General features: G+C 41.2%; 1 protein-coding gene across 8 annotated transcripts in view; it reads right to left on the bottom strand.

Annotated features, from left to right (window-relative positions):
* The window catches only part of PTPRM (protein tyrosine phosphatase receptor type M), an 849,557-nt gene that overhangs the window by 103,542 nt on the left and 721,735 nt on the right, over positions 1 to 24,280 (bottom strand). For all 8 annotated transcript variants that reach the window (XM_012446821.3, XM_012446813.3, XM_064379418.1 and 5 more), the window contains one exon: positions 2,848 to 2,935. In XM_012446821.3, coding sequence (XP_012302244.1) covers positions 2,848 to 2,935 — 88 coding nt within the window. The remainder of the gene's footprint in view (positions 1 to 2,847; positions 2,936 to 24,280) is intronic.

Here is a 24,280-nt window from a genome sequence, read left to right as displayed (position 1 = left end):
AGTCTGGCAAAAGAAAGGGATTAATAAATATTTATTGAATTAAGAGATGGATTACTGGACCCTTTTAAGCACATACTCTCTGTCCAGCTGTGACGAGGAATGGATAGAGGAATAGAATTCAGTGTTCTTGTGACAAACAGCTGTACATCAAATACCCACAAGGATCAAGTGGAGACAAAGTGGCCAGAATCTCTGGAGGTTTAAAGGAGAAAATCTGCTTGGAACATGGTGGGGGGCCTGCAGACATTTTCTAGAAAGGAAACAATCAATACAGGGCCATCCCCATATTTGCCTGCCTCGGCCTCCTGAGCTGGGACTGCAAGCATGTGCCATCATGCCCAGCAATTTTTTTTTTTTTTTTTGGTAGAGACAGAGTCTTGCTTTGTTGCCCAGGCTGTCTCCAACTCCTGGCCTCAAGCAATCCTCCCACCTCAGCCTCCCAAAGTGCTAGAATTATAGGTATAAGCCACCACACCTGGTGAAAACCAAGTCAGTGGGACCAATCATCCCAGCACCCACTAGGCAGTGGTTATGACAGCTGCTCCTGAGTTGGAATCCTGCCTCCATACCTTATTAACTGTGAAACCCTTTAACTCTCTTTATCCCTCAATTTCCTCAGCTATAAAATAGATACAAAAATATTATCTATTTCGTGGTGTTACAGGAAATGAGCAAGTTCATATGTGCAAAGTACTTAGTGTGGTGTCTGGCGTATGTAAGTGCCCAGTAAATGCTAGCTTTTTTACTCATGATTCAAAAATATATCTCAAGTGTCTCCAAGAGGAGGTATTAAACTATATACTGGGAAGAAGCGGACTCAGTGTTACATTGGGCAAAGGCCAGTAGGATCTCTCAGCATACGCAAGGCTACATCCTTTGACACTGCATTCTGTATGCTCAGCACGAGGCCACATCAGTGATGCTACAGCAATGAAGTTTAGGCTCAGCAATGTCCTTTCCTTCCACTTGGTTTGGCAAGGGGATTCCCTGTTTCACTTCCAAGAATCTCTGTGAGTTTGTTGCAGAGCTGAAGGGACTCCTGAAAAGGATCCTGTAAGCCATCAGGAGAAATATGGATTCTTCTAACAGTGCAAAGCTTCAGTGGGCTCCCAGAGAAAATGAAGGAACTTGGAAGGGTCTAGATAGACCAAGAAACCATGTTTTCCTTCTCCAAGCCTCTGGAGCACTGTGTACCAGGCACTGGACTACTGCACAGCGATGACTCTGCCCCGTTGGGTCTGTCCTGGGGGAAGGAGCAGCAACCATCTCATCTCCATGACCTTTGTGTCCTCAGTGTCCGTATCAAGAAAGCATCCCACAAGTGTTGATGGAATCCACTGAGGAGTAATCAATCCTAGACCTCAGGACAGCATCTCCTACCTACAAAGGACTGTGACATGACCACTCCAGTGCTAGTAAATACAGCATGCTCTAAAACCAACCTACAAAACACACGAAGCTAGCATTTGTACTTGGCAACGCTGGCGATCTGGCTTTCTTCATGGCCAGAGGGAAAGCAGCACGTGCTCAATTGGGACGTTTTGTGTCATTTGTAAGCTCCACTCTACCACCACCGCCCCCCCCACCCCGTTTCTTTTTCTAAAACACATTGAAATCTGTGCTAACTAGATTAGTAGCCACTAGCCTCATGGACTATGTAAATTCAAAATAGTTAAAATTAAATAAAATTTTAAATTCATGTTGTCAAACTATTGAACAGCAAAAACAAGATTCAGTTTCTCAGTTGTACAGCCACATTCCAAGTACGCAGTGCAGCTACTCCTGTGTAGCTCATGGCTACAGTCTGGGACAGCACAGACACGAAACACTTCTGAGGTCACAGGAAATTCTGTGGGCAGCACTGCTAGAGAATCTGTACTGTCACACTAAGCAATGTGAACTCAGGCAAAGACAGTTTAACAGCACTTTCACAATCAATAAAGCTAATAGATCACTTCCCTGGAATAATCAAACCGTCCAAGTCTGTTCTCTCATAAGAAATGAGACACGATGAGCAAAATGTTCTCTTGGCCTAATCTGCATTGTTGTGTTGTTTTTTAAAAATGTATGCATCTTTATAAATAGTATTAATTCTGCTAGGCGACTACAGTGGGCCCAGTCAGTGCCTTGATGCAGTCATGGATGACGGATAGCAGTTTAACACGGGGGATGGATAGTGCGAGCCCTGGGAGAAGGGGTTTCATCAATCCAGCATGCATCTCAGCATTGTTTACGGAATGTTAATGAGGCTGGGCTCGACTTAAAAACCATCCAAGGCATTATGGATTGGTAACATTTGGTTTCACAGGCACTGGGAACTTCTAAGCTATAATCCTAGCTCTTTTGCTAATGAGTGCTGTCATATGGGCAGTATCATTTAACTTCTGAGATTCAGTTTCCTGTCCTTAAAATGGGGCTATTACTGACCTACCTAACCCAGTGTCCAGAGGATTAATGAGTTAATGTTTGCAGAGAACTCCAAGCTCCTTGCATTAAGGCATGTGGTGCATCATTATTTCCACTCATTCTCACATAGCAGCTGGGAAACATTAGGACTTTTATGTTTACTCCATCCAAAATGCATTTTCCTTCTCGGTATTTTAACGTTACCTATGTTACCCAAACCTAAATCTAAAAGTAGAACAGGGCCCACAGCAAGAGTACTATGATGAAGTGGGGGTATTCAGATAGTTATTCCTTTCTTTAGTATGAGTGTAACACCAGGTCTTCTAGAAGGATGAAGGCGGTAATTGCACTGTAAATTTCCTCTGTATGAGACTGGTGGTTAATCTTACCAGATGCGAAAAGGAAGTTCTACAACAGCACAATGACACTGTCGACACTTACATGCAATAATATTGCCATATCTGTTCTTCATTCTGTTCTCATCTTTCTTAGCCGAGTCCCATGGTGCAGACTGCCCTTCAAAGAAGCTCTAGAAGGAAGGCAAAGTGACATTAAGAATTACAATTTGGCGCAGTAAACAGAGGGATCTTAATAACGGAGGATGGTCTTAAAAATATAGAACAAGGGTCAAGAAGGAAAGAATTTCTACGAGAACAAGATAAAGGATTATTACACTATATTATATTCTAAATATTTCAGTTAGCTTTTCCTTTACTTACTCTCTTACAAACGCAGAGATGGAGGCTAAAGACTGAACCCACAACTTCTCTGTACAACCCAGTAAAAATGGTCACATGTTCATCCCCATCCCACCTGAATATTTACTACAGAAAAATGAACATTTCTTTCAATTTCTTAATGACATTATAATTTTTCAATATTCTTGTAAGAGATATAATGATGTCTTCTTCTATTTGCTAATTGATGAAAGATTATTTTTGGTTAAAACATGAGAGTAGGGAAGCTGAGATGACTTCATAACTTCCAGGCTAAAATCCTGTAATAATCTCTGCCTGAGTTTTCGTTTTTAATGGAGTTTAGATGTCCACTTATTTAGGGATTTGGCATTTTGATGCCTGGGGTCTTTAATCTTTAGGTTATTCATTTTTCTTATTCAAGTTGTAATGTAAATGTCCTCTACTCTCAGTGGACAAATAAAAAAATATGTGGGACTTTTATTTCCACTTTAGTTCACATTACATTTTACCTTTATGTGGTCAACTATGTGAGGAGGTTATGGGAAAAGGATGGAAGTGAAGAGGATTCAGTAAAACTATTTCTTGTTTTGGTCACAGTACTCATGTACTTCCTGGCACCCACTGGGAAGGAAGAGGGAGGGAAAGAAGAAGAGATGAAGGGAGACCAGATGAATGAGAGCACCATTCGGGAATGCTCTGGGGCCAGAGAACATGGTGTTAGGGGCTCGTGTCCTCAGATGTGCCCCAGGGTGGCTTTCAAGTTCTCCCACAAAGAGAAGGTCTTCCTTCCTCCCCAGTTTCCACCTCACCTGTGGACTTCAGCCATCTTGGCCATTTCTACCGCTTACAATATTTTGAGATTAGTCTGTTGCTAGGCAGAATGTATTTATTCCTTTTTATGAGTCTGACTCTCTCTCATGAGGTAAATTGTCGCTTAGCATGCTGCAGTAGGACACACTGCTCACAGACATCATGGGGTATCTGTGCCCCCTATGCCCACCTGTGTGCTGCACAGAATTCTGACCACTAAGTGGGCAGTGCTTGGCATCCTCTGTTGTTTCTATGTCTGTCTCTGCCACCAGGCTGTCTCTGCCACCAGGCTGTGGACTGTGTGGAATCCAATAATTAGTTACTGAACGAATGAATAACTGTGGTGTCTGGTTATAGTATGTTTTGGCTTTGGTCTCAAAATGAAGCTTTATTTCTGCAGCTTAAGTGTGCCAGAGGCTCTAAGGCTTGGAAAGCCTTCCTATCCACAGCCTGCAGATTTCATTCTACCATAGTTTGTTAAGTCCACACCTTTTCTGTGGCCTGCAGGGTAAGGATATTGCTGTTACCATACTATTGAGCTCGCATCAGAGACTGGCTGGAGAAGAGCCCAGCCCCAGGTCTGTCCTGCCCTCAGGCTTCAGATCTTGTCCTCCATACATCCACCCAACACAACAGCTGATCAACACCGTTTTATAACACAACACAGAAGAGTGAAAAAATAACATTACAAACATAAGAGTTAAGAGGTTTAATCTGCTCGTCTTAATTTAAGGTCCCTTAGTTTTGATCATAGGTGACACCTTATTATATTTAATAGTTTTTACCTTATATTTTATCATTTCAAAAACACGGCAGGATCAGATGTGCTATATGTGAATGGCTGCATTAATAGACTCACACTATGCATCACTTGCTGAAGAGTGATATGGTTTGGTTGTGTCCTCACCTAAATCTCATCTTGAATTGTAGTTCCCATAATCGCCATGGGCTGTGGGAGGGACCCAGTGAGAGGTAATTAAATCACAGGGGTGGTTACCTCCATGCTGTTTTCCTGATAGAGAGTGAGTTCTCATGAGATTTGATGGTTTTATAAGGGGCTTTTTCTACCCTTCACTCAGCACTCTTCCTGCTGCCACCACATGAAGAAGGACATGTTTCCTTGCCCTTCCACCACAATTGTAAGTTTCCTGAGGCCTCCTCAGCCAGCAGAACCATGTGTTAATTAACCTCTTTCCTTTATAAATTACCTGGTCTTGGTTCGTTCTCTTTCCTTCCTTCCTTCCTTCCTTCCTTCCTTCCTTCCTTCCTTCCTTCCTTCCTTCCTTCTTTCTTTCTTTTTCTATTTGAGAGAGTCTTACTCTGTTACCCAGGCTAGAGTGCAATGGCACAATCTCAGCTCACTGCAATCTCTACCTCCCAGATTCAAATGATTCTTGTGCCTCAGCCTCCCAAGTAGCTGGAATTACAGGCATGTGCCACCATGCCCAGCTAGTTTTCATATTTTTAGTAGAGATGGGATTTCATCATGTTGGCCAGGCTGGTCTCAAACTTCTGACCTCAAGTGATTCACCTGCCTCAGCCTCCCAAAATGCTGAGATTACAGGAGTGAGCTACCGTGCCTAGCCTCGGGTATTTCTTCATAGTAGTATGAGAACGGACTAATACCAAAGGTAAAACATTGTATGATACAGGGCAGATACAAATAAAACACTTTCAGGTTATTAATAAATTAATACAAATACTATCATTAAAAATTGCTAGTTAATTCCATCTAGAACAAGACCTTTATATATTCAGGGGATTTATTCAAACATGTAACTTCTATTCTGCTATATAACATGCATTTAAAAAGAGCTTCAGGGATTTTTAAGTCAGATAATCTTTTTTTAATAGTGTCTTTGTTACTCTATGAATGACATTAATTTTATAGTTGAGTAATAACTATGATTTGACTTCCAATAATTTAATTCTACTTTGAGTTTGTCATGATTAATTACCAATTTCACTTCCCTCTGCCTTTTCCACCCACCTAAAAAGTTCTCAGATTTTTTTTTTTTTTTTTTATAGGAAGATAGAAGAAAATTGAGAGAGACCTTGAAGTCTTCCGGTAAATCCACAGCCTCAACTCATACAGAAAATGCCCCTAGGTGCCCTGAGCCTTCACATGGGGACCCGAGCCACATGACAGTCCCTGCCTTCTCTGGACACACAGAGGATCCCTTGTGGGAACAGAGCTCACATCACAGCTGTGTTTCTTTAGCATTTGTGTGGTTATCACAGGACTGCCAATAGCCCGTGTATTTAAAAACAGTTATTTTAGTTGTATTATTTTCATGTAATTGGTGACCAAGAAACAGACACAATCCACAAATGAAATAATAACCAATCGTACTGCATTTGAGCACTACAGTTCCCAGAATGTTTTCCTATGGATGGGGCCCAAGTGTTATCCATCTCTGACTACTTATTACGGGAGCATCAACAAATATGTGCAGATGAATGAGTCCATCGTCCCTCCTGGTCTTCACTAGAGAAGAGTACGTGAGCTATCCCTTACAGCTGAGGGACATGAGATGAAGACAGGCACCTCAACAGCTCCTAACACAACCTGTATCAGAACTCAGTGTTTTTTGACTCTTTATCCACTGCTTTTTCTCTACCACCCTCACCCTCAATGACCTTGAGAAGAAAACAGTAGTAGTAAGTCAACTTAAATACATATGGCCAACAACTGTTTTCCATACCAAGATTATCTCTGCTTGTCTCTGAAAGAATGTCTACAACAAGAGAATATAAAAAAGGTCAACTAAACTTTATTGATTACTTTTACAAAACAAGAATTTTTCTTCTCATACATGACATGTGGTCATTCCATGGAAGCTATTGCAGGAAAAGTTCAACTTCTTGCAATGAGACTCCCACCTTCTTATCCAGGCATTATATGAATCACTATAAATGTCCAAATGTATTTTTTAAAAAACAGAACAAAACACAACAACAAAATTAGAGGTGGTCTGAGGAAAAGATCAGGTAACTAGTGCCTCCACAGATAAATGGCACAGTCTCCTGACTCCATACAGATATGGTGACTGTGTCTTGCATTTTCTGTAAGTGTTGCTTCCAATTATACAGCCGATTTCCCCATGGATACATTTGTATTATTAAGACCACGTGTCCTCATGCCTGGCTTGGAAAATACGTAATATACCCATGGGAGCCCAGAGAGAAAAGGGGAGGGCTTTCTAGATTGGTTGCCTTGCATTTTATTTCCTTTTGTTACGGAGATTAAAAATGTGTTTTCCTAAGATGAATCCAGTTTTGAATGTTACGGCTTTTTTTCTAGCATACACCTTCAAAATATCTACCTTACACTTTAGACTCCCTCTTATGCCTAAAGTGAGATAAAGGTCAATTGTTTAAATTTTTAGTTAGAAAATAAAACTTTACGCTGGGCGCGGTGGCTCACGCCTGTAATTCCAGCACTTTGGGAGGCCGAGGCGGGTGGATCACAAGGTCAAGAGGTCAAGACCATCCTGGCCAACATGGTGAAACCCTGTCTCTACTAAAAAATACAAAAATTAGCTGGGTGTAGTGGTGCGTGCCTGTAGTCCCAGCTACTCAGGAGGCTGAGGCAGGAGAATTGCTTGAACCCAGGAGGCGGAGAGTGCAGTGAGCCGAGATTGTGCCACTGCACTCCAGCCTGGCGCCTGGAGACAAAACAAAACTCTGTCTTAAAAAAAAAAAAAAAGACAATAAAACTTTATCTGTAGCTCTGGAGCCACTGAGTATTCAGAGAAGCCATGATATGCTACATGGATCTCTCAGACTGTGTGCCTCTGGTTGCTTTCCTGGCTAGCAATTCTCAGAGCAACTATAGTAACTGGGATAGAAAGACTGCCATTAGTGCCTCAGATACTGCTTCATGTCTAGTTTGCAGCCAGGACTGCCACAGATGTGCAGCTGCAGAGGTGGCAGACATACTTCCTTTATTCTTCCTTCCCTAGAAAGACTGAGGATTCTCTAATGACTCTGTGAGTTCACCCTACTTCCTTTTGTTTCTTTTTTTTTTTTTTTTGTAGACCAAGATGGGCATAATCGCTAATAAACGCAACAGTAAATTGTGCCTGAGGAAAATCAAGTAACATTGGGTTATGTGTAACTTTGCTATGCAATTATTCTATTATGTCCCTTTTTATATACTTTTTCCGCTTTTAAATATGGTTTTTTTTTTTGTTTGTTTTTTGTTTTTTTTTTTTGAGACGGAGTTTCGCTCTTGATACCCAGGCTGGAGGGCAATGGTGCGATCTCGGCTCACTGCAACCTCCGCCTCCTGGGTTCAGGCAATTCTCCTGCCTCAGCCTCCTGAGCAGCTGGGATTACAGGCACGCGCCACCATACCCAGCTAATTTTTTGTATTAGTAGAGACGGGGTTTCACCATGTTGACCAGGATGGTCTCGATCTCTTGACCTCGTGATCCACCCGCCTCAGCCTCCCAAAGTGCTGGGATTACAGGCGTGAGCCACCGCGCCTGGCCTTTAAATATCTTTTAATAAATTAAGCAAAGTCAATGCATATTTTATAAGATGTTCTCCTGTGCATTTTCTTTGGACAAGAATAAAAGGTTCTTTACCTAACTTTTACGAGGTCAAAAGTTATATGTGTTCTTTTAAAATTACATAAATTGAATTACTGAATGCTTTAAGAAGAATTCTACTCTAAACCAATATTCTCGGGAAATAATCACCACATTATTTATATTGTAGAAAAGAAAGGTTCCTCTCAAACTTGTTTAAAAAAAAAGACAGGTTTTGAATCCTCCCAGTGCTGACAGAAAGAAAAGAACTTTGTTCTTTGGAGTATGGATTTTCGAAGCATATGCCAACGAGTGCTTCTGGTGTCTTGGGGGGAGGTTTTGCTTATCTTCTCCTTGCATCTCTCTCTGCCTGAGACAAATCCTTACGTTTAAGTTTAAGCACAACCTCAACTCCTCCTCTATCTCTCACCTCAGAGTCTTTCCTTGACAGAATTATGGGCAGGCTTGCTAAAATCAAATTCAACCAAAGCTCAGGCATAATTTTGAACAAGTGGCTCAATGAGAGAGAGCAGAAGGGATGGCTGAGGGAACCAAGGCTAAGAGCATCATTCAGCCCCTGAGGACGTCCCATCTGCAGAGCAGCAACTTAAGGACAAGTGTGGGAGGCAGGCAATGATGGCCCCTGCTCCCAGCACAAGTTTTATAGCTGGGATTTTGAATATAATATGCACATTTAGGTAATATTTAGTGTTTAGGGCAGATTTTAAACATGCAGGTATAATTTAACACACCAACTATGAACTTTCTATTATGAAAAAAACACTATATGTATTTTTGGGATTTAAGTTAATGGTCTCACTGCACCTTCTGTTAGAATTTTTGTAAATATACTTATGCTTTTATTCTACTTAAAATGTAATTAAAGTGTTTCCTCTGACTACCTTAGCTCATGTATACTGCAAAGAGGCAGCCGACCTGGGAACCACTCTGAAAGAGTAATAAGTCTCTGAAACAATAAAAATGAAACCAGGCAAGCTCCAGTGAATACCAATGACTTTCCTGCTTTAAGATGCTGCACTCTCCATGGGCACAGAGCAGAAGGAAATTGAACATCCTGCATACTATCATTTTTTTCTGAATAGAAAACATGTTTTTGTGATTCAATAACCTCCTTCCCCACCCCTCATACCACCATCATTTTCCACAGGATATAATTATACATCTCAGTTGCCCACCTCAAGAGAACATTACTCCAAAATGATGCAGTCTGTTAAAAATGCCACAGCTCCTAGATATTAAAAAAGGAGAAAAAAAATCCTATTCAACAGAAAAGCTGCCAGAAAGAAAGGGATGCAGGTCAAGGCTGTACATGATGTACAGTACGTTTTCAGGCAGTGCAGGGTCAAGTTTTTTAGATGCTTCTGAAATAGAATTTTTCCTCCCTTTCTCATATGAATAAAATTGTGCACGTAAAATGACTAAAATTGTCACCCTGAAAGAAGGAAGATGAACTCACTGGGGCATGCAAAGTCTGTGAACTTCCTTTGTTTTCTGCTCAGACTTCTCTTCTGGTGCTTTGAAGCGTCACATTTTATTAGATCCATATAAACTATTTATTGCTATAGCACTAAAGCAACTGAAGACACCTAACTTTGCCTGATGGGCCCCAAAGCAGACTGCTTCAGAAGTTCAGGCACAGTGGTGGCAGTGGTTGCTGGTCACTGTCATTCTCCAGTGTCCTGAACAAAGGCAGTCAAAAGGAACATGCGATGCCTCAAAAGTAAGAGAGGTGAGGATTGGGTGAAAACAAGAATCTAGACACATGAACTAGGTTTTTAAACAAACTGGAATCTATATATGAACATTCCTTGATCTTTTAAAGAAGTTGCTAATCTCTGGCCACTTTTCACTGCAACTTAACACAATTTGAAATTGTGCAGAATTTTTCTATTTTGCAGAATTAAGAACACCCATCCATGATCTTGGCAATATTTATTGTATAATTACCTTCTTTTACCTATTATCTCTTTCTCTTTTGATAATGGGATTGAGGTTTGCAGCCTAAAAATACATATATACAATGTTTTCATACCCGTAAACAGTCCCCATGACGTCTGACTGAGTTTTAGAATATGTTTCCTATTCTACTGAATATTACTCTGAATGAGGGATTTTACGTGTGACTGTTGGGAGCAATGCCATATATTTCCTGTTGATCAATACATTGCTTATGAGGTCTGTGAAGCTCTATCATGGGTGAGCATTTTAATCCTGTTCCATAGATAAGAAAATTTAGTATCAAAGACATTGAGTGGCTCCTCTGAAATCACACAGCTGGTAAGCAGAAGAGCTGGGACCCGAGCCAAGGCCATTCCACTCCGAACTCGGTGCGCCTCCATTTGGCCACAAAGCTGGCTCAGAATCTGTGGCTTTGTGCCCACTGCACTGCACAGTGAATGTGGCATTTTGAAGTCAACCGAGCCATGGGTCTTAAGCCCCCAAGTATTTCTGGTTACCATGTTTTATGGAATGAGCCAGTTTGGTGACACAGTCCTATCACCATTTGCATAGTGATGCTTCCTGGTGATGTGAGTGTGCACAGCCTGGAAGGACCCTCAATTAACTTGCCTTTCTCTTCAAATTTGCCCAATTTCCAAAGTCCCCTTTCTTCCCACCTTCAGAATCACTGCGGTAGTCAGCTCCTGCTAATGAAGTGACACAACCCTCAAGGGCACTGGAGCAGAAATAAGTTGAGAACCACTGATCAAGTGGTAAGAGTGAAAAAACATATCCTTTAAGTAAGTGACAAAGGGAAACAGTCATGAAAACAGTAACTGCAGTGTGTTCATGGCTGCTGAACACTCCATGGACAAGGCCAGTGTTTCGTGGGATCTTAGAGACTGACGCGGAGAGGAGTGAGTGTCGATGGGGCATTAATTGTAAGAAGCAGAGAGTGGGTGTTAGGGGATATTCAATCCTTTCTTGGCCTGCACTCGTCTTTTCTTTTGTTCCCTAGAAAACAGTTTAATAACAGAGACCTACATCCTAAGCCATGCCTGGGGCTCCTCCTTATCTGGAATGTCTTCTTGGGGCTGGGTGCCTCTGTCATCTTGCCAATGATGAAGCACTCAGTTGCATTTCAGGGAGTCCTTGTTTCCTTGGCACCCCACTTCAGGGGCTCTCGAGGGCTCATCACAAGAATATTTCAGCAGTTTGGAAGTCAAAGGCTGCATTTCCAGATTCCTTCTTCCTGTGAGAGTCTCTGCTGCTTCTTACGGAATAAGGATGGTGTCCTGGAGAAGCTGGACCGAAGGGTTTCTACGTGTTTAGATTTATTAGATAAAACTTGTTCAAAGCTAACTTTTTTTTTTTGGAGATGGAGGCTGGAGTGCAGTGGCACAATTTCGGCTCACAGTAACCTCTACCTCCAGGGTTCGAGCAATTCTCCTGCCTCAGCCGCCAGAGTAGCTGGGACTACAGGCACATACCACCACACCCGGCTAATTTTTCTATTTTTAGTAGAGATAGGGTTTCACCATGTTGGCCAGGATGGTCTCAATCTCTTGACCTCGTGATCTACCACCCTAAGTGTCTAGGCCTCACAAAGTGCTGGGATTACAGGCATGAGTCACCACACCCAGCCAAAGCTGACTTTTTCGAGTTGCCTATCTCTTGATACCCATGTATATCAATGAAATCAATCTTTGAAGATTCTGGAACTTGGATCTGTCCCTGTCCTCACTGCAGTGCCCTTGCAAACCCAAAGAGGCCATGGCAATTTAATAAGGTGTCAAAATAGTGGTATCAATGAGCAATCTGTCACAGGTCCCCCAAAGAGGATGGCTCTGTTTTAGAGGCAGCTGAAAGTACCTGTGTTTCCATAAGTCATGGTAGGCTTAGGTCCTGTCTCCAGGATTGCCACCCCACATTTCAGAGAGATAGCAATTTTCATTTTGCCTCTGACACAGATATTGCCAGAGTTTGGGATGCTCACACTACTCAAGAGCTGTAATTTCCTCCATCTCTGCATCTGACTTTGACAGTGAGCCTGTGAAAATGCACCCAGATCCTCAGAGAGCAGTAAGAATACCTCCTTGGAAAAGGCATCGTCCATCTAGAGAACAGATGGATGTTTTTGTGGAAATTCAGCTGCTCCTTCCTTTGGAGAGCAGCCTCCGACCCATGTCTTGCCTGCATTATTGCAGTAGCTTCCTGACTGGTCTCTTTGGCACTCTACAATTTATACACTTGATCCAGAGTGAGCTGTTGAAAACGCACCAGGGCACCTGTCACTTTTCCATTTGAAAACTGAGCAAGTCTCCTCCTGACACCATGGCCAAGTGAAGGGCGGTGAGACTCAACACGTGTGAAGCCCAGCATGCAGCCAGTGCTCCGTCAAGGCCACCTGTTACTTTCTCATTCTAATATGAAAACCTGAGACCTTGATGACACTACATCCTTATTGACTTGACTACAAGTTTTTGTTGTTGTCTCCATGATAATTTTTTCCAATTCCGCCCCCCCGCCCCATGGCTCTGTATTTTTCCTTCACTGACTCAATACAGTATTTGGAAGTTGGGTGGGGGTTTTATTACTGTCCCTCTTTTTTCTTTTTTTAAGCAAACATCCTCTTCCTGGTATTTCTTGGAGAGCTGTGCAGTTTCAAAATGTCCTCACCTGAGAAATCAGAGCACATAAACTCCATCAAATGTGACTGAAAATCTAAGGATACTTTTTTTTGTTTTGTTTTAGAGATGACAGGCTTGGAAATGAATAAGTATAGCAGAAAAAGGAATTTTAATGTGAGAGTTGTGACTCTTATTTTTGACATGTATTAATTTATAAAACCTATCAGCACAATTCCCAGGCTCTTCCTGCAATACCTAAGTCATGGTGACTGAAGATCAAATTTAGAATAGATAATTCTTTTAGAAATTTAGAAAATAAGCTTAGAAACATTTTTTCAAACAGTTTAGTAAAAAATTATTACATCTCAATTTACTCTGCCAGAAAGTTCAATGCTTTTCTTAAAAGCAGACGCTTCTATGGAACATTGTAACCCAAAGTTATCTGTAGAGTCATAGAGGCTCTCCTTTTATTTAAAGACTGATTTTGTTAGTCAAATGTCATATCTTATTGAAGAATGTAAACACTCTCACTTTAGATCACATGGACTCCTTGTGAGGGAAGTCTTGGCAGTCAGCCTTAGTCTACAAGAGTAAAGATGAGATTCTAAATAAGTAAAACAATGAGCCTGCACCAGTATGGAGCAGAAATCCTGGCATGGTGGAAGCTTCCACGTGGTGCTGATCACTCATCTGTAGTCAGAAATGGGTACAGTCACCCTTGGAAATCCTGGAAGAACCAATTCACTTCTCAACATGGAGAGCTCATCATCTCACAGTAGATCTTAGGTGAATGCCATAGTCATCTGAATCTACTCCCCTGAAACATTACTCATCTCATTAACACCCTTTGGGATTGGGAAGTTGCAATTAGCAGGTGGGAAGGAGAAAATGAGAATCCCTGGCAGCAAGTGACAAAGGCAGTCACAGGAGGACTCAGCAGCAACTCATGAGGTCTTTCCAAATTTTAGTCACTCATGTACACCTTCACCACTTCCCTCTGTTACTGAATGATATAAATTCAACTCTTGTATATGTAAATACATTTACAGTACTTGCAAACGAAATTTTACATCATTTTTGAGGCAAAGTCTCACTCTGTTGCCCAGGCTAGAGTGCAGTGGTGTGATCTCTGCTCACTGCAGCCCTTGACCTCCTGAGCTCAAGTAATCCTCCTGCCTCGGCCTTCCAAAGTGCTGGGATTACAAGTGTGAGCCACCGCGACTGGCCTAGCCAATAACTCTTACCTCAGGTAAAGATCATAGAAAAAGCTGAGACAACAAAAATGAAGCAACAGTATTCAATCTAGCCAGGCAGTGCTGTTTGACTATCTCGGAGCCTGAGGCCTCTTCTACTTTGGCTGAGAGAGGTGCAAAGAATGCTTACCTCAAACCAAGGTTCTCTGATGAATCAAAAGCTCTGAAAGACACCTAACAGGAAAGCCAATCACTCTCTCACCTGTGATTCAGCTCAGGTTATTCCCTATGAGTGGGCCTCCTAAAAGTCACCTTGTACATCATCAGTTGTTTGCATCTCACACTTGGGGAAAACTGGATTCACCATCTATCCTGGCTTAAGTGCTGCTGAGGTAAAAGAATGAGACATAGGACCAGAAGATTCAGGCTTAAATCCCAGCTCTGACTGATTCCTAACTGTGTGACCACAGGTAAGTTACTACATTTGCTTTTTAATGTTTAATTATTATTTAACAGGGTTGCTCTCTGTATTAAAACCAATGAATGTCAGTGGAAAAACCCATGTTGGCTTGCACATACAAAGTGCCATTGAATTGGTATGTTATTAGTATAAGGTGTATAACTTGTAGAATGTCTATGGAATGCACAGGTCATTAGAGTCACAAACATTTATGTCCTCCCCAAACTACAAACTCCACAAGGGAAAGGGCTGAGTCTCTCACATCCTCAGTAGCTGGCATCTACCTGGAACATATGAGGAGCTCTGTATTAGGAAAAATACATGCTAATTATATATCAGAAGATTCATGCATCCTGAATGTATTCAAATTTAATATTTTTGAGGGTTGGTTCTTTAAATTTTTTTTTTAATTATATACCCTAGTCGAGTTTTAAATAAATTACCATCATGTTTCAGAGAGTAATACCGAAAAGAGACATCTTACATGGAGGGCATTACACTCAAAATTTTAAAAACTCCTCTAACGTTCTATAGTTAGTGTTTCTTCCCCCTTCAGAATCACAGTCCGCTAAAAGGATAACAATTAGTTTAAGTGAACCAAGGTCAGATACTAAAAGGAAGTGGCCCAAAATTGTATTTAGAATCTGCTGATGCTTTAAAAAATGAAGAGCTGGCCCCAGTTCAAAAAAACCAGATATTGGATTAAAACCTTAGGGTCACATGGTTCAATTTTTTTTATTTAGAACTACAAGGTTTGGGATTAAGCTAAAAGTAAGATGCTTCACGCTTATTAGATGTACTGCCTTAAAACATTTTCAAGAAGGCAACAGAGTTGAAAATAGATGAAAGTAAACTCGGGGGTCAATTTTGAAATGCAAACAGCCAAGATCTAATGCCCTTGGAGGACCCACATTAGCAGAATGGACTTTCACACAATAGCTAGATATTGTTGCTTCAGCAAAGAAAATTTCTGAAAGGGACTCTGAATTTTTTCTAAGACATGTATAAGAAAAAGATGCAGGCTCAAATGATTTTGATTACGTAAGAATTCTTTTAGTGAAATCACAATAAGTGATCAATTCAGTAGTATTAATAAGAACAATGGTGGCCAGGTGTAGTGGCTTATACCTGTAATCCCAGCACTTAGGAAAGCCAAGGCAGAAGGCTTGCTTGAAGCCAGGAGAAATAACAGCCTAGGCAATACAGTGAGACCCCGCCTCTACTAAAAATAAAAGAATATTTAGCTGGGTATAGTGGTGCATGCCCATAGTTCCAGCTATTCAGGCTCAGGAGGCTGAAGCAAGAGGATCTCTTCAGGTTGAGGCCAGGGTGAGATACGATTGCACCACTGTCCTTCAGCCTGGGCAACAGAGTGAGACCCTGTCTCAAAAAATAATAATAATACTAATAATAACACAAGATAACAAATGCAGTTCTCTGTGTTCCAAATACTATGCTAAAATTTTTACCCAAAATATCTCATAGAGGTAAGCCTATTAATTGACACAAATTCTTGCCTCATGTTGTCATTACAGCTGTAACTTACGCTCATGAAAAGAGACCCCAGCATCTTTCAAACTTAAGGTTAACTTTTTATTAGGATCATCAGCAGTGAGTTAAAGAATCATTATGTTGGTAACCAATAACTTTGACATAAATTTTAAATTATATTAATGAATAGTTTTTAAAAAGCTTTTTATTTTGAAATAATTCTAGATTCACAGGAAGTTACAAGGATGGTATGGAGAGCTTTATGTATTCCTCAGTTTTCCCCAACGATTACACCTCATATAACTGTACCCCAGGAAACTGAAGCTGGTACAGTGTGTGTGTGTATTGTTCCATGTCATTTCATCTCAGGTGTAGATCTCCAATCAAATACAGAACTATCCCATCACCACAAAAAGCTTCCTTGTGGAACCTCTGAACAAGCACCATATATTCCCTAATTCCTGGAATCCACTAGTCTTACTGTTCATCTTTATAATTTCTGTAAAATTTAAGAAGGCCCTACAAGTGGAATCATGAAGTACTGGCTTTTTTTTCTCCTGAGCACAATGTTCTTGAGATCCATCCAAGTTGTTGTCTATATCATTAGTTCATTCCTTTTGACAGCTCAGTAATATTCCAGGGTATGGATGTACCAGAATTTGTCTAGTCGGGAAGAACAATTTGATTCCAGTTTTTGGTGATTACAAATAAAGCTGTATGGATATTTATTTACAGGGTTTCGTGGGGATAAAAATTTTCACATCTGTATGATAAAGGCACAGCAGTGCTACTGCTGGGTCAGGTGGTAAATCTCTTTCAGGTTTTTTTTTTTTTTTTTTCGAGATGGAGTTTGGCTTTTGTTGCCCAGTCTGAAGTGCAGCAGCATGATCTGGGCTCACTGCAACCTCCACCTCCCAGGTTCAAGCATTTCTCCAGCCTCAGCCTCCCTAGTAGCTAAGATTACAGGTGCGTGCCACCACACCCACCTAATTTTTGTAGTTTTAGTAGAGATGGGGTTTCACCATGTTGGCCAGGCTGGTCTTGTACTTCTGACCTCAGGTGATCTGTTCACCTCAGTCTCCCAAAGTTCTGGGATCACAGGTGTGAGCCACCATGCCCGGCCTCTGTTTTAGTTTTTCAAGAACTGCTTAATGATTTCCCAAAGTGGCTGTACCCGTTCACACTCCCAGCAACAGTTTAGGAGAGATACAGTTTCTCTCCATTCTCACCAGCATTTGCTATCGTCTCTGCTTTTTATTTTGGCTGCTCTAATATGTGCATGATGACACCTCATCATGGTCGTAATTTTCATGTTCCTATCACCTGATCGTGTTGACTTGTTGACTTCTTTTCATGTGTTTATTTGTCATCTGTACATCCTCTTTGGTGAAGTGTCTTTCATGTCTTTTTACCCTTTTCTAATTGCATTTTTTAAAACTAAATTTTTAGAGTTCTTAATATTTTTTAGATATGAATCCTTTGTCTGATATGTAGTTTGTAAATATTTTCCTCCAGTCTTCAGCTTGTATTTTCATCCTCTTACACAGCAAGAGTTTTAAATTTCAATGAAGTTTAATTTCTTGATTTTCTTCTTTAATGGAGAGTGCTTTTGGTTTAATGGCTAAAAATTCTCCACCAAGCCTTGAGTTCTGAAAAAATAACGTATACTTGATATGAAACACTGCAAGTATCTGTAATGTCTGATAATTAAATGGCTAAATTAGATAATATCTAATATTGAATAATCAACATTGAGTCAGTGATCTCAGAGTTGGTATCAATACTGGCTATGTTAGGAGGTGCCTTCCTCAAGGGGTCTGTGGATGTCAATCCACTTCTACCTCTAACTGGAACGAAGAGGGAGATGGCACTCATTTCTTAGGGTTATTGAAAGTTTTCTCTATCACTAGAGAAAGGTCAGGGTTGCTGAAAGAGGTGAAGCAAGGAAGCTGTGAGTTCTTAGTTTATGGTACAGTCAAGTTCCCCAACCAAAGGTTCTTTGTTTATGGTGCAGTCAAGCACCCCTGCTCTATTCCTCCGTCATCACAGCCACTTACTTAGCTTAGAACCACAAGTAGCAGTGGCCATCCTACTGCATGGCACAGATTTTTGTCACTGTAGAAGGGCCATGCTCAAGTGATTTTGGAGTCCCTAAGGTAATCCCTACAACAAGAATCCTGCTGTAGGTAGAGGAGGAGAGACCAGGAACAAAACGCTTCTAGAGGAAGAGAGCACAGTGGAGGAGATCCCGGTGGATCTGCCAGGATGTCCAAGAGCCCAAGGCGGCGCCAATAAACACACAGGAAAGGCTGAGAAGGAGCAAGAGACACTAAAAAGTGAAAAGGAGAGATGAAGCACGACGTCACTGTGTGTTTCAGATAAAGAGCATGACAACACCTGGCTTCTGTACCTGCTGTGTTCCAGCTCCTGTGGGATATGATTTCCTCAAGCAGGGGACCCTTCCTTCACTTCCTTTGCAAAACTGGTGTAACCATCACAACTCAGCTCAAATCTACCTTTTCCACGTATTTTCTACTTTCGTTTTGGTTGGTCCTTTTTCCTTCAAAACTCTATCATGGGCATTAATATGTGCTACTTAAGTTTTCTTCACATATCTAATATGTGAGATTTAATGTCATTTTTACTGGCACAATTAGACTGTGTTGCCTTAACAGGGGGCCCACGTCCCCATTTGTAACTTCCACAGCACAGAGCTAGGCATGCTTTGTGCTTTAGGCAGCTGCAGGGTGCCTGCTGTGGAATTCCTTTAATCACTGCACAGCCATCGTGCGTGGCCCCCTCCAGAACAAGAATGTAAGGGCAGTTGTACGTTGACAGAAATGTTCTAGTCTGCACTGTCTAATATGATGGCTGCTAGGGCTACCTGTGGCTATTGAGCACTTGCAATGAGGCTGGGATGACCAAGGAACTGAATTTTTACATTTAACGTAAATTAATTATATTTAAATAGCCACAGGAGGCTTGGAGCTACCACTTGGACAGCTCAGGTGGTGATTCACAGGGGACCCACCAATGGGGCTGATGCCTTGCCTGGCCTAACCTTGGTTGGGTCTCAAATTGCAAGATCTCTCAGCATTCCTGAACAAAGAATATGATTTCTTAGTGTTACGGGCTGAACTGTGAACCCCCCACAACAAATTCATATCAATATGTTGAAGTCCTAACCCCCTGTACCTCAGAATGTGACTGTATTTGGAGACAGGGCCTTTAAAGAAGTAATTAAGTTAAACTAAGGCCATATGGGTGGATCATAATCCAATATGACTGGTGTCCTTTTAATAAAAGGTGAGTAGGGCACACAGAGATCCCAGGGCATGCACGCAGAGCTGACCACCTGCAAGCCAAGGTATGAGAGGACACCAACCCTGCCTGCACCTTGATCTTGAACTTCCAGCCTCTGGACTGTGAGAAAGTAACTTCCTGTTGTGTGAGCTAACCAGTCTCGCAGCCCTAGCAAATGCATACACTTCCCACTCTTAGAGACGCATCATTTCCAGTTATGGCTGCACACACATTAAATGGAAGCGACTCTGATGTGTAACCCTGAATACCAACATACAAATTTAAAATGGGGAGATTTTCTTTCCAAGTGTCTGTTGTGCCTGCTGTGCCCTAGCCAGTAGCACTATCTAGAAAGCCAGATGCCTGAGCTGAGACTGTGTGGTGAGCACTGGGTTGGAGTAAACGAAGCAGGAAGCTTTCCCGGGATGTCATCTCAAGGCCAGGAGACTGTAAACTCTGCAGGCACAGCTCTCCCTCTGCAGGCTGAGTCAGTGCTGGATACACACAATCTCTGCTTCTCTGAATGTCTTCTACTATGGACCTGTGATATGCTAATTAAAACAGGCCTGCTTCTAGAAGCAGCTCCACCCCACTGCCAGATCCTTCAAGACACAGCATCAAGTGAAAGAAAATGCAGTCCAGGGAGCTTACCACGGCTGTTAACCCACTCTTCAGGTAGGGCTTACTTTGTAATGACACAGGTAGAATTAATTAAGAACTATATGGGGAGGCTAAACAATCTGCAAAGTCCCAGCATTTAATTAAGGGTCAGAAAAGGTCTCTCCTTATTTCTCCAGCCCTGCCTGCTACATCAGGCCTGAGAGCTATGAAGTCTTGCATGGATGCCAACTTCATGCCTTTTCCATTTCACGTTCCTCATGGGGGGGATGATGACCTTGGCAGAGGTCATTATTACATTGTTTTTCTTTCACAATGCTCACATTTAGACCATCCTTGATGGAAGAGAACATTTTCTAGGATATACAATCTTCAAAAAAGAGGATATCACAACCTTCCAATAGAGTCTGTCAGTTGAGACATGCTTTCAAAGAGGCAGTTACAAAACCCCTTTAGAAAAAGAAGTAGTGTGTGTTACATGCATAAATACATGTCTGGGTGGAAAAACAAATCAAGAAAGTGAGTAAACATTTCAGTGCGTTTGAGCTAATTGGGATATGCAGACTTGTAGCACAGCATCCAAGGTGACCCTCCCTCTTGCCCTCTGTACCCCACACATGTGACAGTTAGATTCTGGGTTCACAAGGATGCTCTATGCCATGACCCCTTTCTTATTTTCAGCAGCTACATGCAATTTTGCACATACCTAAGAACTTCAAATGAACTTCTAAGCAATTACATTTCCACTGAAATGTATAATGTGATCAGGTCTTTCATTTATTTATTTTTTCATTTTACCTCTGCTTTCACTGATGACTGCAGCAATCCCTCAATCAGAAGTGAAGGGTGAGGTTTAATGACTTCATGTATAATTTAGTTTTCTGCAAAATGCTTGCTTCTCCACTTTCCATTTTGCATAAGCTTAGGAAAGCATGGGAGTGTATCAGATCTACAAGGATACCAAGGATTTATAGACATTTCAGCTCTACCTTTTTATCCTACAACTTCCTTCATTGGAATCGTGCACTCAAGTTAAATTAGTTGCTGTAAAAATACTAGAAAAGTTCAGCTGCAGAGACAACAGATGCTTCAATATTTTGCATTGCTCCCCAAATAAAAACCTTAAAGCAACTTTGCCTGCTGTATATATATTATTTTTACAAATAAGCCAGGAATCCCTTTCTCATTAGATGCATTTGAGATCAATTCAGGTAGTTTCTTAGGTGATATATGAGTAGGTAGGGAGAAATAGCTATGTGGGTTTGGCCAAAAAAGAGCTAAAGAAACAGTGTGTGCCACCCGTTCACAGTCTGGAAATGAAATAATATTAAAGATTGAGAAACCGAAATCCTACTTTGTAGATATGCTTATGTTTTTCCATAGTTATTTTTTTTCTTCTAGGCCACTTCTCTCCCTACTCATGTGTACTTACAGATACACACAACATATTGGCTTTTCCATTTAAATCATTGTTATCTGAAGTCATTAAAGGCACCTCACTGTTAGTAACAGACAATACGTTTAATGTATAGCTCTTCTAGTAGCATAACTTTAATAACGAATGGAAGACCTTCCATGAATACCTTCATGTCATGAGAACATGAAATACACAGAAATACATACGCACAGAAAACAAACTTTAAAAAAAGTGCTCATTTTCAAGCTTCATTTCTACTCTAAGATTTTTAATTAGATTATAAAGTTTATATAATTGTAATATTAACTTTTGGAAATATGTTTATTTCTATGTATCAACCATTGATAAAGAATGTCAATATCTCTACTCCACTGTTCCTTTATGTGATCACACTGCACTTATTGCAAAAAAGTATCACGACATTTAAGTGCAAAAGAAAAATACACTTTGCTCTCCTTTGGCTGCCTTTTATAGTGACTCTTCAGTGTTAACTCCAGCAAATTTGTGCTCAGATCTCACTTTCAACACTAGGTAAGTCTGACTTCAACTAAAGTCAAAGTTATACAAGCAACACAAATAAAATTAAGCCACTTTACATGATGGAACTCCTAACATCAATATCATATAGTTGTGCCATCAGTAAACTCAATTTTCAACATTTCTACTGTTTCTTTATATCTTGGAAAAAAATTAAAAAGATTACAGTTTCAGAGCACTTTGGGAGGCCAAGATGGGTGGATCACTTGAGGCCAGGAGTTCAAGACCAGCCTGGCCAACATGGTGAAACCCTATCTCTACTAAAAATACAAAAATTAGTCAGGCATGATGGCGCACACCTGTAGTCCCAGCTACTCAGGAGGCTCAGGCAGGAGAATTAATTGAACCCAGGAGGTGAAAGTTGCAGTGCAACTCCACGTCACTGAACTCCAGTCTGGGCAAGAGAGTGAGATTATCTCAAAAAAAAAAAAAAAAAAATTACAGTTTTGGCAAATCTCTACAAATCATCCTTTTTTTTCTGTCATTCACAATTAGGAGAAAGTTGTCAGGCTGCATTTTGGTATCTGATGTACGTAGAAGCCCTGTTCCAACCTATCCTTCACCCCTTCAGGTCTCACAAGCCCAAAGCATAGGGAGGATGAGGATGGAGATTGTATTTTTTGCTGTAAAATGGCATGAGCCCCAGAGTCAGCTGTCCCGGTATTCAGATCTGAGTACCTCTCATGAGTGTGGTGACATATAAATGAGATGAAACTCTCTAAGTGTTAGTTTCCTCATGTCTGCTGGGAGCGGGCTGTGCTGACCCTTAAGTGAGATCACACTTGGAAGTGATTAACTCAGTGCCCAGCCCATAGTTAAGAGTCAATAACATCAACTGTTGTTAGGATAAAAATGTTGATTTCTCTGGCTACCACCATAAGGAAGTCCACTACCTGGTACTAAATATTTTCAAAACCAAGAAATTATGATCAGTTGTTAAACTTCAGCATTACTGGTCTATGTACTGGTCTATGTTGACCTATCATATGATAATCTTGTAAAGAGCTCCTTGTCCAAAATAGGCAGTGTGGAGATCACATCAAAGAACTGAAGGCCTCCTACTTAGAGAAGATGCAGTCCAGTTGTAACACTCACGAAACAGGCAGCAAACAAAGAGGTAGCAAATAGAGACTGAATTATGCTGCAGGGACTCCGACATGCTGTGAAAGTGTGGAGAAAGGAGAAATCAGTGAGGGATGGATGGGTTGTGTGAGAAGACTTCAAGGAGGAGGCAGGATCTGAGCTGGCCCTAGTGGAACCAACCTAAAGAATTTGGAAAGGTAGAGAACAGAAACGGGCTCCAAGCAGAGGCAAGTGATGCCTGCAACAAAGACAGTGGCATGAAAATGAGGGAACATGTGGACACGACCCAAGCAAGAGGCTTTTATCAAAAAACAAGGGGATATAAGGGAGGTGGGATGAAGCTCACTGATGAGGGGTCATAAACACTCAGGGCTTTAGGTACTGTGAGTTTCTAAGCACAGGGAAGTGAATAAATATTTCAGTGTGACTCAGGAAAGCAAAGCCTGGTGGTATAACGACTGAATTGATCAGACACTGGCAGTGATCCAAGAATGAAGGGACCCAGTTCTAGAACACAGTGAAAACATTTGATATATTTTGCATCCATAAGATGTATACACAAAATGTCATTCTCACAACAGTCCTATGAAGTAGAAATGAATCCCTTTTCTCAAGGAGAAGTTGGGCGTTTTGCGAGGTCCATCAGGAGGGAAAAGCAAACTGCAGGCAACCATAGCAGAGTGTGCCCTATGTCAGGCAGCATGAGAAAATCCTCAGGAAAAGGCTTAAGATTTCTGACCTCATTCATGTCTCAAACAGCAGAACAATCCCTTTACCTTCCTATAAAGCTGTAAACACAACGGAGTTTCCTGGAATCACTGAAGTCTTTTTTTTTTTTTTTTTTTTTTGAGACAGGATCTTACTCTATTGCCCACGCTGGTGATAGGTGGTACAATCATAGCTTATTGCAACCTCAAACTCCCAGGCTCAAGCAATCCTCCTACCTGAGACTCCAAGTAGCTGGGACCGCAGGTGCACACTACCATGCCCAGCAAACTTTTTGTGTTTTGGAGATGGGATCTTACCGTGTTGCCCAGGCTAGTCTCAAATTCCTGGGCCTAAGCGATTTTCCCCACCTTGTCATCCCAAACTGCTAAAATTATAACTACCACACCTAGCCCCATTGAAATCTATGTTTCC

The sequence above is a fragment of the Aotus nancymaae genome, unplaced genomic scaffold (assembly GCF_030222135.1).
Source record: "Aotus nancymaae isolate 86718 unplaced genomic scaffold, 86718_ANA_hifiasm-v0.15.2.pri h1tg000020l, whole genome shotgun sequence".
Classification (NCBI taxonomy): domain Eukaryota; kingdom Metazoa; phylum Chordata; class Mammalia; order Primates; family Aotidae; genus Aotus; species Aotus nancymaae.
This window is presented reverse-complemented; position numbering and strand designations above follow the sequence as displayed.